The 12980-nt window shown below is 45.0% G+C and overlaps 2 protein-coding genes across 3 annotated transcripts in view; one reads left to right on the top strand and one right to left on the bottom strand.

The window, feature by feature from the left end:
• The window catches only part of LOC8039546 (UPF0764 protein C16orf89 homolog), an 81342-nt gene that overhangs the window by 55853 nt on the left and 12509 nt on the right, over nt 1–12980 (bottom strand). The window lies entirely within an intron of this gene.
• The window catches only part of LOC115330989 (ADAMTS-like protein 4), a 102005-nt gene continuing 96965 nt past the window's right edge, over nt 7941–12980 (top strand). Inside the window, exon 1 of the mRNA XM_040223152.3 lies at nt 7941–8330. Within this exon, the coding sequence (XP_040079086.2) occupies nt 8314–8330 (17 nt within the window). The 5' untranslated portion in view covers nt 7941–8313. The remainder of the gene's footprint in view (nt 8331–12980) is intronic.

Here is a 12980-nt window from a genome sequence, read left to right as displayed (position 1 = left end):
CACGCGACGTCACGGTGGCTCGTGCCGTCATGGCGTGACGTGAACGCCGTCCGGTATATATTTAGCTGGATGGAAGTCCACGAATTGAAAACATGGCAGTTTATATAACTGTGTGCAGCAAGCCTAGCGTCTTGACTCTGACCGCAATTCACTCGCGGGACGCGACAAAAAACACTGACTTTTTTATTTTTACCGGCTCGTTTATGGACATATTTTACGCGAGCGCCGCCATCTTGAACCGCGGAATTTAGTATGCGCAGGGGTGGAGGCAAGTTTCAGCCTTTTGCAGCATGTCTGGCAGCAGCAGAAATGCCGATTTGTAACAGCTTTGGAGCAGTAAGAGCTCTTCTTTAGAGCAGCTCCGGAGCCACAAAGCCGAGTTTCGTAGCGGCATGAGTAAATCTTTGAGCTTGTCAACCCAGGTCAAACTCGGGGCTATAACCGTGGAGGTGTTTTTCTACATACAAAAATATCACAACGAAAAGCATCTTCATGTAACGTTCCATAACCATTTTCGAACATAGTCTTTTCTTAAATATAATTCAGCCCATAGCATGAAAAAAAAATGAAGAAAACAGCGCAATTGCAATTTATCTGAATGGCAGCTACTAAGAACTGTCCTGGTGGCGGGTTCCATAAGTTGAAAACAAAAACCGTTTCAAGCTGCAATAGTATGGAATGGAATAAAGCCCAATACTTACTGACTACAGTTTTTAATACTAGGAAATACAAGTGCCCTAAGTCCCTGTCTAGCAAACATAAATGTATTCCAATACTCAATTTAACAAGGTACAAATCTACTCTATCCGGTAAAAGTACAAATGCAAAATATTGAAAATCTTTATGATATCATTCCTGCTCATACATACGCGATTAAATCTTTATTAGAACAAGCATTACTGAATAGAATAAAAAAAGGCATATTTAGGAGTTTGATAAAAAGAAAAGTTACTTACAAAAACCAGCAAGTAAGACCATAAAACGGAAGGTTTTCCAGACAAGCCAGTTGCATGGATGCGTCCTAGCACAACGGTATAGAGCTCGCGTCGCTCAGAAGGACATTCCCATTGTTCTCCTTGTCCTCCCGCCGGCTTGCTGTTTCGGTGCGAGTTCGGCGCGTGTATTCGCCACGTATACGTTCTTTACAAGAAAGTTTACAGATGAAGCAACCAATTATCGCTTTTACTGTTACATATACGATACGAATGACGAGCGTGAATGCAGTCACAGCAAAATCAAACACCCTAAACATGCAAACAACCCCCACTCCCTCCTCCCCCCCGCAAAAAAAGTATTCCAATTGTTTGTTTAATTTTGTAGAGTAGTTATCGCTTTCCCCAGAGATTAGATGACAGGTGAAGACATGCCAGCAGGCTCCTATAGGTACGTCTAAATACCGTAAAGTCCTAAAGGAACGCCCGCCGAAAATGAAAAGATAATGGTGAAAAATATGGGGTAATGTTCGGGGACGCAGCAAGAAAATTATATTTAAAAAATTGCTGATAAGCGTGGGTGCGATAAGTATGAAAATTCGCTAGGAAGTCCCCTGTCGCGTGTACGGTAGCAGAACGCGGACAACACGCATTCGCGCTTAACAGCGCGAATGGCGCTGTGAAGCGCAGTGAGATATCTCACAGTGAGATATAACACGGAAGAACCAGCTACAAAATCGGGTGTCAGGCGGAAGCCGATTACCGCGCGCGCAAATCGGGCAAATCGCGGGAAAAAAAAAAAAAGAATGCGGGAACGAGTCAGGAATTCGCATGTCGCAGGAACGGATACCTCAGATTGCCGACGCTGCAGATTCGCGTGTCACGGTGCGATAAGCTCGAGGGAACCCGCGGCAAACACGCTTGTCACACGTACCGATGCCGCAGATCGCGCGGTTCATATGATTTCCCCCGTCGGAGATCGCGTGATCTTTATCCGGCGGAAATCAAGGGGGGGGGGGGGGGGGGGGGCATGTTTTGGAATTTTTATTTTACGGATATTCAGGCAAAAAATACTGGGTGGGCGATTTCTCGGGTACGGGTGTTCATACGATACTTTACGGTTTAAGCGATTTAATGCGTGAGCTATTTAGAATACACGCGGCCATGGCTTAACGACACTGTGTCCGAAAAGAAAAAAAAAAGAAATAAGAAAGATGAACTGACGAATTGACGCTTTTACATACTTCTGACAAAGGACACCCTTTTCGGAGATCAGCCACCTACACGCCGTTGTTGGCTGAGCTGTGGCACTGATGGCACGAAGCAACGCACCCAAACAAGTGCTTCGAAAGCACTGGTACGGGGAACAAAAACAAACACGCGCCTTTAATTCTGTTTGGTTCATATTCGTCCAAATACAGTACATTTCGGAGCAATATTAAATGCATTTACTTCGCGTTTCAAACGGACGACTGCTCGCGCGGTTCTTCCCCATGCCGCTGGCGCTTGACTGTTCATCAACACGAGACCATGAAACGAAACGGAACACCGTGTCTATTTACCTGGTCCGGAATAAATCATGACCATTCTCGTTAGATGAAAATAGGCACCTGGTGCCTGATTTCTTGAAACGAAAGTCAATGGATTTAATAACCTTACCAATTTTTTGTTAGTTTTGGCGCAATATTTGCGCTTGGGAGCAGGATGGCGCAGCGAAAGTGGATCGGCGCACAATGGTTTTGATTGTTTGTTTTGAGTGGTGTGGCGAGATCAAAACAATTGTTTTGATCTCGCCACACCACTGGGAGAAGCTCACGTTTTAATCGCGAACTGTCTATCATTCTTGGTTTGCCTTTTCTATATTAATGTTCTTATTCCAAGTTGTGATGCCTCTCTTTTACAGCGGAGCTGTTAAGGGCTAGTTTCCCCAGGATCGTGTCCGGTACGAAACAAATGTCGACACTGTACTCTGGTTGCTGCCGTCGCTCATAGATTGTGGTAGCTGTCCAGAGTGTTGTGTTGGCCGGTTGTCCGCTTGCCGCCGTCGCTCATAGATGGCGCAACCTTTCCAGCCTTGCCACTCGGGCTTGCCGACTTGCGTCCGGCCATTACTTCATTCCCTCCACAGTACAGCTTCGCTGGTCTTCCCTCTTCACCAGAGTGGAAAAGCTAAAATATATTTTTTTCTTTTTTCATTTTGCATATTAGATTTGTCAGCTACAGCTACACAATATCTATATCAGCGTCAAGTTTTTTTTTTTTTTTTTTCTGTGATTGTTGTCCGTGTTCGTGAGGAGTCCTTGAAAGGCGCGACTTTTGTGAAAGCCTGCTAACATATCAGTTGTTTGACGAACGCCGGTACCGTTCGCACAAGCATCGCATTACATTTCTGCGTAGCAAAAGAACTCGGATGATAGTTTGGCTGGAGTTGCTACGCCGACTTCTCACCTTCGGTTAGCGAATGAAAATGCACCGTCTGATGCGACATCACAGCGTACATTGTGAAGCCTCTGAAGCGAATGTTTTCTTGTTTATTGTTTGGTTTGTTGCCGCTTTGCTCTTGATTTGGTGCTTTTTAAAGGGGTCACTGATATATCTGCGTTTAGAATATTTATCGCCCTATTACATGTATTTTTTGCTTATTTTTCTGCGAACGCGAGACGAAGGCTGCGTTTTCACTGTCTCAAATTTGAATAGTTTGTTTGAGTACACTGACTCTGGGGGGCATATTCACAGCACGCCACATTTGAGGATGATGTTTAGAGCGCATGCTCGGGACGAGCTCACATTATTAGTCTGCTGAGACCGGCAATCTTGACGGTGCGGAATGCTCGTTGCAGAAGAACTGTGGAAGCTCTCCGTTAGCACGCGCTCAGAAGTCCTGCACTCAACTATGGCCGCCAGTGAATGCTCCCTATAGGGAGTATTCACTGGCGGCCATAGCTGTGTGCGCGATTGCTGAGCGCGTGCTGACGGCGAGCTTCCACAGTTCTTTTTCAGCGTGCATTTTACACCATCAAGATTGCCGGTCTTAGCAGTCTATTAATGTGACCTCGCTTTGAGCATGCGCTTTAAAGAGCACCCACAAATATGGCGTCCAGTGAATACTCCCTATAGCCTGGGGCCCTCAAATACGCGGCCCGCGACTCTGGGACGTGACCCGCAAGTGGCCCGTGACTGCGAGCTCTCGTTCATATATACATCGTGCGCTGCACGCGCCATAAATAAGTACCTCGTGTCGTCCTTCATTTGAACTGAAAACGTATCTCTGCTCTTTAAAATTAGGCCTAATCTTTTTTTTTTTTTTTAGATCGTGGGTTGTTTTGTTTTACATACCGTTAAGACATTAGTGTTTTAATAATTCTGCTCTAAAAATCCTCAGGGAAGCAAAAACTACCGAATGTAAAGAGTTTCCTTTGAGACATATTAATTTCAGATAATTCGAGAGTGAATCGAGGGAGAGAGTAACGACTGTCTTTTTGGTTTCTAGTTCTATTGAAAGCTTTCAGCTCTCTGGCGGGATGGTCGTATTTTAGATTTTGTAGTCACTCCATAGCTACAAACTACACCATCGCTGTTTGTGTGTGTGTGTGTGTGTGCTAAAGTATATTGTTTGTTTTTTCGCCCTATGTTGGCCCTCGACATTACGAGGGTGGGCTATCTTACCCCCCCCCCTTCCACACACACACACACACACACACACACACACACACACACACACACACACACACACTAAAATTAGTTTAAGACCCCTGCTATAGCCTGTTGCAACATTGGGGCAAGAGTAGATAAATGCCCGCGCTCGCTGCCTTTTGCCGCGTTTGGCTCGAAGAACAGCTTTCCCCATTCCACAACACTTTGGCGTGCGCCGGATGCGAAGCATCCACTGCTCGTCTTATATCGCAACGAACTATAGCCGCACACGATGACAGGTTATCGTAACAAACCGTTTAATATGGAGTTTTAGAAAACCGTTTTTGCACATCCGATACGGCATGGTGGGCCCTCCAGTACGATCTGCGCATGCGCTACACCACAGAAGACGAACTGCGCATGCGCAGTGCGTACCGGAGAGCACATGATACCGTATCGGGCGTGCGAAAACGGTTCTCTAAAACTCCCTAATAAACGTACACCCATGAGCGATATGAAGGTGAACAGCCCTCTTCTTGTTTTTGACGCCGCTGCAAGTTTTGGAAGAAGCTCTGTTCCAGAAGAGGGCTAGAACGCGAAGTTTAGACCCCAAGCCACGCACCTTTTGGGAAGTTGAGAGTTAATATAGCTTTAGCTGGAGCCGTAAAACAGGCAAGAAACCAGGGAAGGTGTTCACCTTCATATTGCCGGCTTGAACTATAAAAAAAAAAAATAAATAAAAACGATTGGGATAATCTTAGGTACCGCTGTGTTAGTCAGATAAAATTCATTTCTACCTGCGAAATCTCGAGATGCTTAGCTGAAAATAAATCGCGTGGACGCATTACATACAACGTCTAAGACTGTCGGTCTTTCTTCCTTGTGCATTGTACATTGTCTGCTGGTTATGTCAAGCAAACGGAGCCAGCTACGACAAAAGAAAAATAGCAATGACTGCCGGAAATCCCTTTCTTGGCAGATCGATTAGTCTTTTGTTTGACTCAAACAACATTGACACGAGCGCAAAAAAAAAAAAAAAAAGTATCTTTGAAAAAAAAAAACATTTTCGGTGTCTTTGTCGTGTTTGTCATGAATCACTCTTCCGAAGAAAAACGTCAATTGTCCCTGAACTTGTACACCGGGTGTTGCAGCGAAGGTTTTACAAGTTCTTAAAGGGATACTCCCCGGCGACTTTTAGAACTATCCCAAACTAACTATATTTTCTGAATCCCCGGCTTTTACCCCTTCCGGTACGCTATTTAGTACCGCGAAGTTCAGAAGAGTTATCGCGAAATCGGCAGATGAAAATTATGCCGAAACCAACATTCAAATATATTCGTCCTGTGCCGCGACGTCAGTAATAGTCAGGCAGTCAAAAAAATGGAATGTGCCGAGCCTGTGCATGGCCGAGCATTTGCTTTTGCGCTGCTCCGCGGGGTGTTAGAGCGAGCTTCCTATAAGCATTCATTTGACATCATAAAACTGCTTGTAATCAGTTGGGAACAAAGTTTACAGCCAAAGAGTGAACCCCTGCCTGTCGCATGATGTCTCATTTTCATTGTAGCCAGTGGAAATATTCAGCTCGAAAAAACACGATGAGGACAAAAATTGTAAACGCAGTTACTTCGCTAAACAAATATTATTCTGGTCTAATATTTAGGGTACTATTTCAGCGATGTTTGTTGGTATGTTTAGCAAATTTTCAGGCAAATCAGGGACCACGAAAGAAAAGTCTGAAGAACCCCTTTAAAAATATAATAATAAAAAAAAAAATTTTTCGGGAACAAGTTGTCAGCCACATCAGATGTCAGGGATCAAAAAAAAAAAAAAAAAAATTGCAGTACGTCGCTGAGCGCGTACACCGGGTGTTTCAGTAAAGGTTTTACAAAAGCGTAAAAATAGAGTGGCGTAAAAGTAAAAGCAAAACATCAAATGCACGCAATACGTTATGTATGACATTTGGTATTGCGTTATAAATTTATATACACTATATAATCGGTTGGAATAGATTATGTAGAATGTTGAATTTCTCCGTATGGACATACCTATGACCGACATGCAAATTCACTGATGCTGCCGATTTAATTATCAAATGATATAACGTACTATATATATATATATATACGTTGTACAATTATGATAACTCTTCGAAATATTCTTCTCCGCTTTATGTTGCCTCATATAATAATCGGAACACGGGATCCCAATATACTTTATGCTGCAAATCGAATAAAGAAACGATCTGCCACCGCCTTGGAATTGTGTTGTCCTATGTTTACACAGCATGAGCTCAGATCGAAAGAGTATGGCGACATTGTAGCACTCTGTAGGTGAGAGGTTTGGCCAGTGCAGTACAACAACCACTAGCCTGGGGTCATTAACGTGCATCACGCAGTAGTGATACACGACCGCACACCGCGGGTGCGATGGTCAATCAGATCGAGATAGGCACGGGTACGAATATACCTTAAAAAAAAATACCTTCAGTGCCACCCTCTTTTTCGAACGTCAATGACAGCCGCGAATCGGTTCTTTGATTACTTCATACTTCTTTCTTGAATTATTATTTTTTTTTTAGTTTCGATGGTGTGAACGTAAGAACTGACCCGTAGAAAGTGGCGACTCATAAGCACCTTGATCGAATTTCCGGCATCAGGGGCTTTTAGAGCTCAACTTGTGCCAAGATACTGGTCGGAGCCGCGGTATCGAACTCGTGCGTCCTGTTGTACTGACTCCAGTACCGACGTCTGGAACGTACACGCCTCATATATACTCCTCTTGCTAGTGCGTATCCTCAATAACTTTCCTTCATCAGCTACAAGAAGGCCGCCATTATTGGTTCGGCACAGAATCCATACACTCTAAAAAAAAGGGTATCACCTTACACCCTTTTGTCCCATATAATACACCCCAAAACTTCAATTCGACGAACAGACGGCCCCAAACTTTACGAGGGGCTTGATAGCCGTGTGGTACAATTTATTAAAATAGCTAAAGTACGTATTAAATACCACACAAAGAAAACAATGAGTTTTTTACAGTAGGGCCAAGAAAATCTCGATTATTTTTTTTTAGTGGTCAGTAACACGTACTTTGGCTATTTGTAATAAGTTGTACCACACGGCCAATCCCCTCGTGAAAGTTAGTACCGTCCGATCGTCGTCAGTGCGCTGAACGTCGAACTGAAGTTTCGGGGTGTCTTATGTGGGACAAAGGGTGTAACAATACACCCTTTTTTCTGAGAGTGTACGCTAAAATGATGATAGTCATCAGAAGTGAATTTCGAAAATGATCTATTGTAACCCAGACTTCAAATTAAGAGCAAAAAAAAAAAAAAGCCTGTCAAGTTTGGGGCACGCAAGCTCTTGAAACTTCTCGTGCGCTAGCTTCGGCAGTGCTTTCTTTGACATAGTCCTAGCTGAGACGCTGATTCTAGCAAGCCGGCCCTGATTTCTGCCAGCGCGAGCTTTCGCTTCTCTGTCTGCCCGCTTTGCGTTCGGCTTGAAAAGTGCAGCCGCCCGCTCGAGTTCGGGAAGGGGGAAAAGTCAATCAGCCAGCGTCGCCGACGTCTTCCGACGCAGAGCGCGGCGCAGGCGCTCTCGGAGCCGAGGCGAGAGAAGGGGCACGGAGAGGGGGAACTTCGCCAGCGGACCGCTTCCGCGCTCGTTGCCACAGGTGGCCGGAGTTGGGCAGCGCGCTCCGTCGCTTCCCGGGACGTCCTGTAGAGCGGAACGCCGCCGTCCCATCCATGGAAGCCGTGCTCAGGTGAGGACGCTTCCCTCGGGGCGCTTTAGGGAAAGGGGGGGTCAATGTATGCTCGGGTTTTACGCTGAAAAACACGGACAAAAAAAAGTGAAACACGGGACAAGGTGTTTTGTCCTGCGTTGGGAGTTCTAATAGAGAGTTTTCGTGGATCGTGTCTTCAGGCCACGCGCTCTGTAGCGGGAGCTCGAGCTGCCACTTCGATGCAAGCTCTGGAGCGCGCGGACCTTTGAGAACCATTTACTAAAAGTCGCTATTATATCGATGTCGGAGGACGGGAGGGGACGCTTTACCCGGTAGAGTTAGTATATAGAGACTTTTAGTAGGCCCTATTCTAGGGCTACGCTTTGCTAGCGGGAGCTCGTTCCATCATTTCGAAGCATGGATTGAGCACGCGCCCCGCTGAGAATTCGTACTCCGTGGAAAGCATGTCCGGCAATCCATGCTCCTAAATGATGGCGCGAGCACCGTCTAGAAAAGCGTATAGCTCACAAATACGTGTCCTATAGCTTGCAATTGTGGCGGCCTTGCTGGCGAGCGCGAATCCTTGGTAGCGTAGATAATGCATCACCGAATTTGTTTTTCTCGCCAAGAGCAATACACCAATCTCACAAAGCGTTCCAGGCATGCGTGAAGCCGCCTTAGGTGTATAGTTTCACAAAAGGAAGGCGGTAGTGCACGAAACAGCTACCCCACAGCGCCGATGAGGGCGCTGTGGGGCAGAGCGCGGCCATCCGAAGGCTGAGAGAGGCCGGCGGTCGCCGCAGAGATGCTTTATTTGGCGTGAAAATGGTCGTGTGCCTCGTTTGGTTTTTACCTGCTCGGTTGTGAGAAAAAAGTTCCATCCTATATCGCACCTGTGTGAAAAAGCGTGACTTGCGCGAGGGGCAGAAGCTTTATATTCAAAACCCAAGTGCCGTTTTAAGAGGAGCCAGTTACTTACATAGTTTCTCTTCTTTTTTTATTTGTTTTTTGTTTGTTTGTTTTTTGGTGGAGAAGGATGATTGTTTATCTCACCTTACATACCATCATTAAGAAAGCGAAATTTGAGTATCGTATGCTATGCGATGTTTTTTTCCCTCTCCACTTTAATGTCAAAGCTCTTTTAGTTTTTTTTTTTTTTTGTATCTGCACATTTGGCAGATCTTTAAACACGTAGGTTTTGTACTGGTGTTAATAATTTTTTTTTTTTTGTATAGCATCAACTAATGAAAGCGAGCTTTTCTTGACTTCTGCATTCGCAGCCAAAGCTTGTAGACCAGGATATGTCTTAATTGATTTCATCTAGTGAGCATGCATGATATGACAATAAGCACCAAGACTGACAAGATAAATGGAACAGCTTCAACTGCTGTTTTTATTGAAGAGCCATCCCATGTCGCACTAGTCACACATTCTTCTTAGATTTTTTTCTCTACATTCTTTTTTTTTTTTTTTTTTCCTTTTTTCAGGAATTAGACGATCTGATTCTGCGAATAAAGAGGCGTCTCTCGGAGTCTGAAGCAAAGAGTGTTTCTCTTTCCACGTGTTGTAACTAACGTTGCACCACGGCACCAAACAGCACCGCGCCGTCTTTTTCTTCGCAATTTTTTTTTTGCATCGCTGTAAGTCCCTTGTCTCTTTGACACAGCTAGCAGCCACGCAATATTGTATCGCTTCACACACAACGCAAACCGAGAAGAAATACTCACACCAACACGCCCCAAGTCAGCCTCGCTAAACGCTGCCTGACCGGCGTCATGGCCCCACTGTGACTGGCTGCGCCACCTCACGCTCCACCGTGGCAGGATCGGGTCACTCGACACCCAGCTCCTATGGAGATGCCGATGAGGACGGCACACCTCCCTGTAGTACGCCCTGGTTGTGGCGCGTGCAAAAGAACTACTGTTCCCACAATGCAGACCAGCAGCAGTTGTGCAACGAAGCTGGCTGGTTACAAACCCTGTCTAAGAAAAAAAAAGAAAAAAAAAAAAAGATCTTCCAAGGAGGTTGTTAGAAAGTAAATAAAATATTTAATTTTGGGAGAATGGTTGAGCCGAGATCTGTGGAGAACCGTTTGAAAAAATTATAGTTAGCTCGTTAGTATGCAAAGCTAATGCGTTTTCCTCCGCGTACCGGCGAATTTAGTTACCATTGATATTCTTAGATTACTTTTTTTTTATCAAAAAGTTCGGTGAGATTAGAGTTGTGTATTTGACTCAACTCCTATGCCGTAAAACCGGGGTCGCCCTGGCAGGCACGATTCACCGCAATATCATGTGGCCCGAACGCCGCGCGTGCCAAGTTTCTCATTGCCATGCGTGCTTCGAATGCCACGCGGCATTCGAAGCACGGATCTCGCGGTGACTCGCATTTGAATCTGTATGCAGACTTGTCTTTTGCAAAAATGCACAAGCAGCGTGACGTCGGCCTAATGAGCTGTCCTCGCACGTGCAATGCCCTTGTGTTTCAGAATGAAACTGAACAACCGTTTGACGATTTCCGCAAAAAAAAAAAAGAAAAAAAAATTTTTGCGTGTTTTTACGTGTTTACCGAATTTGCACTATCGCAATAGTTTTGGCAACTATGCGCCACTATAAATAAGTTTTACTGTGCGATGGCCTTAGGGACCTAACATCAGGGACTTGCTATCTTAGTGAGCCGTGGTCGAAATATATATAAAAAAGATACTTTCAACAGAAAACATACTACACAAAACAAAATCATGCAACCATCGCAACACAGTTCTACTTGGCCAGGGTGTGGAAAACCTGGGGTTACAAAACGTACAAGAAACGCACTAAAACCCAGTATTTTAATTTCAATCTTTTTAGCTGCAAATGGCGGTTTATCCACACTTTCTAATGCACCGGAACGGGAAGTTAATTCAGCTAGACGTACGCTTCTCTTCTCCATTTGATGATTCATGTGGCAGAGCAGCCCAACAACTTGTGTTCTCAATGCCAAGGCTTGCCGGAAAGATAGCATGCGACTAAAATAAATAATTAAGGGGCGGTGGCTACGAAGATTTTATTTCTAGCGTACTGGTCCGCGGACACGCTAGAAAGTAAACATCTCGTGAGGTATATCTGCATGTGCGTACTATACAATGATTTTTTACAGCGGAGCTGTTAAGGGCTAGTTTCCCCAAGATCGTGTCCATCAGCAAACAAATAATGACACGAAACTCTGGACAGCTACCGCCATCTATCAACGACGGCGACATCCAGACAACCGGCTTGTCGGTTGTCTGGTTGCCGCAATTGCTCATAGATGGCGGCAACCTTTCGAATCTTTCCTCTCTGGCTTGCCGACTTGCGGCCGGCCATTATTTCGTTCCCACCATAGTGCAGCTTCGCTGGCCTTCCTTCTTCACCAAAGTAGAAAGGCTGAAAGTTTTTTTGTTTTTTTTTTTTTAGATCGTTTATTACGATGGGAGTCGTGGCAAAGTTTTTGAATGACAGATTATGCTAATGACGATTTCTGTATGAAGCATCTTTGTCCGTTAATAAAGCGGGCATTTTTTCAGAGTTTGCTATGTATGAGACATTTTTACGAGCGGACAACTCGCCAGGTGCGGACTAGACGCGGTAAAATGCACTGCATTAGAAGTGCCAACACACACACACAAAACAAGAGAGCTTTGATAGAAAAAAAAATATTGTGCAATGGTAGCGGGGCAAATCAGACACTCTCAGTTATGAGGAGAGGCGAGAGGCAGGGACAAACATGGAGCGAGGTTGGAGACAAAATCGGTCTTTCAGACTTTGACCGTACGCAAGGTCAAGCTCAAATTAGCTATGGCTATACTTAAAATGAAGTAGCATCGAGCACTCACGGAAGGTCAGTATTTTAGTTTCTAAAAAAAAAAATAAAGAAAAACAGAAAGCAAACATAGTCTTAAGAGGGTCAAGTTCCCAGTGAACGCCGACCGGCTAAGTATACTAAACATATCCTACGTACCTCGCTACAAAGTGACCAGCAAGCGTCAGGCTCCGCGCACTCCCGAAAACGCGTGTTTATGCACAGAGCACCGGGCAGGTTTATTTTGGGCAAGTTCCACGGTAAAGACGCTCTTTTAATGAGTCCGCTGTTCGTGGTCGAAAAAGAAAAGACGCACTCGAGGAATCTAAAACATGCACTTATGAGGGACAAAAAAAAGACAAGAAAAAACGGAAGCGCGTTGACAGGAAAAAAGAGAAAAAAAAAAAAAAAAAACTTTCAGAGACATCGCCGTATGTGCGTCCCGCGTTTTCTCAACAGAGTCGTCATGCTGCTTTCGTCTTCCGTTCTGATTAATACTCCCGTTCGCGGTTTTGGTTTTTATGTGCCTATATGATGACGGGCAGGTGACAGGGCAGTCTAACGAAGCTCTAAGGGGCAACGGGCCAAAATAAGCGAAAACACCGCCAGTAAACTTTTGTTTTCTTCCGGCTTTCGGGTTGTGGCGACTGCGAGCATTTGGTGGCCTTTTTGGGGCTCGGTATTTGACGTTGGGGGAAGTGAGTCTGGAATGTGTTACGGTTGTTGCTGGGTGCCTGCAGGCACCCACGTGCAAGCTGTGGACGTGCGGGCACTATTCCGAATGTCTTGAATGGCGGGAAACTTAATTTTATTTCCAAGAAATTAAAGAGACCAGGGAACCGTATTAGGTTGGAATGTGGTGTGCCCTTT

The sequence above is a fragment of the Ixodes scapularis genome, unplaced genomic scaffold (assembly GCF_016920785.2).
Source record: "Ixodes scapularis isolate PalLabHiFi unplaced genomic scaffold, ASM1692078v2 PGA_scaffold11__112_contigs__length_91849675, whole genome shotgun sequence".
In the NCBI taxonomy this organism is placed as follows: Eukaryota; Metazoa; Arthropoda; class Arachnida; order Ixodida; family Ixodidae; genus Ixodes; species Ixodes scapularis.
The sequence above is the reverse complement of the archived record's forward strand: the minus strand, read 5'-3'. Positions and strand labels throughout refer to the sequence as shown.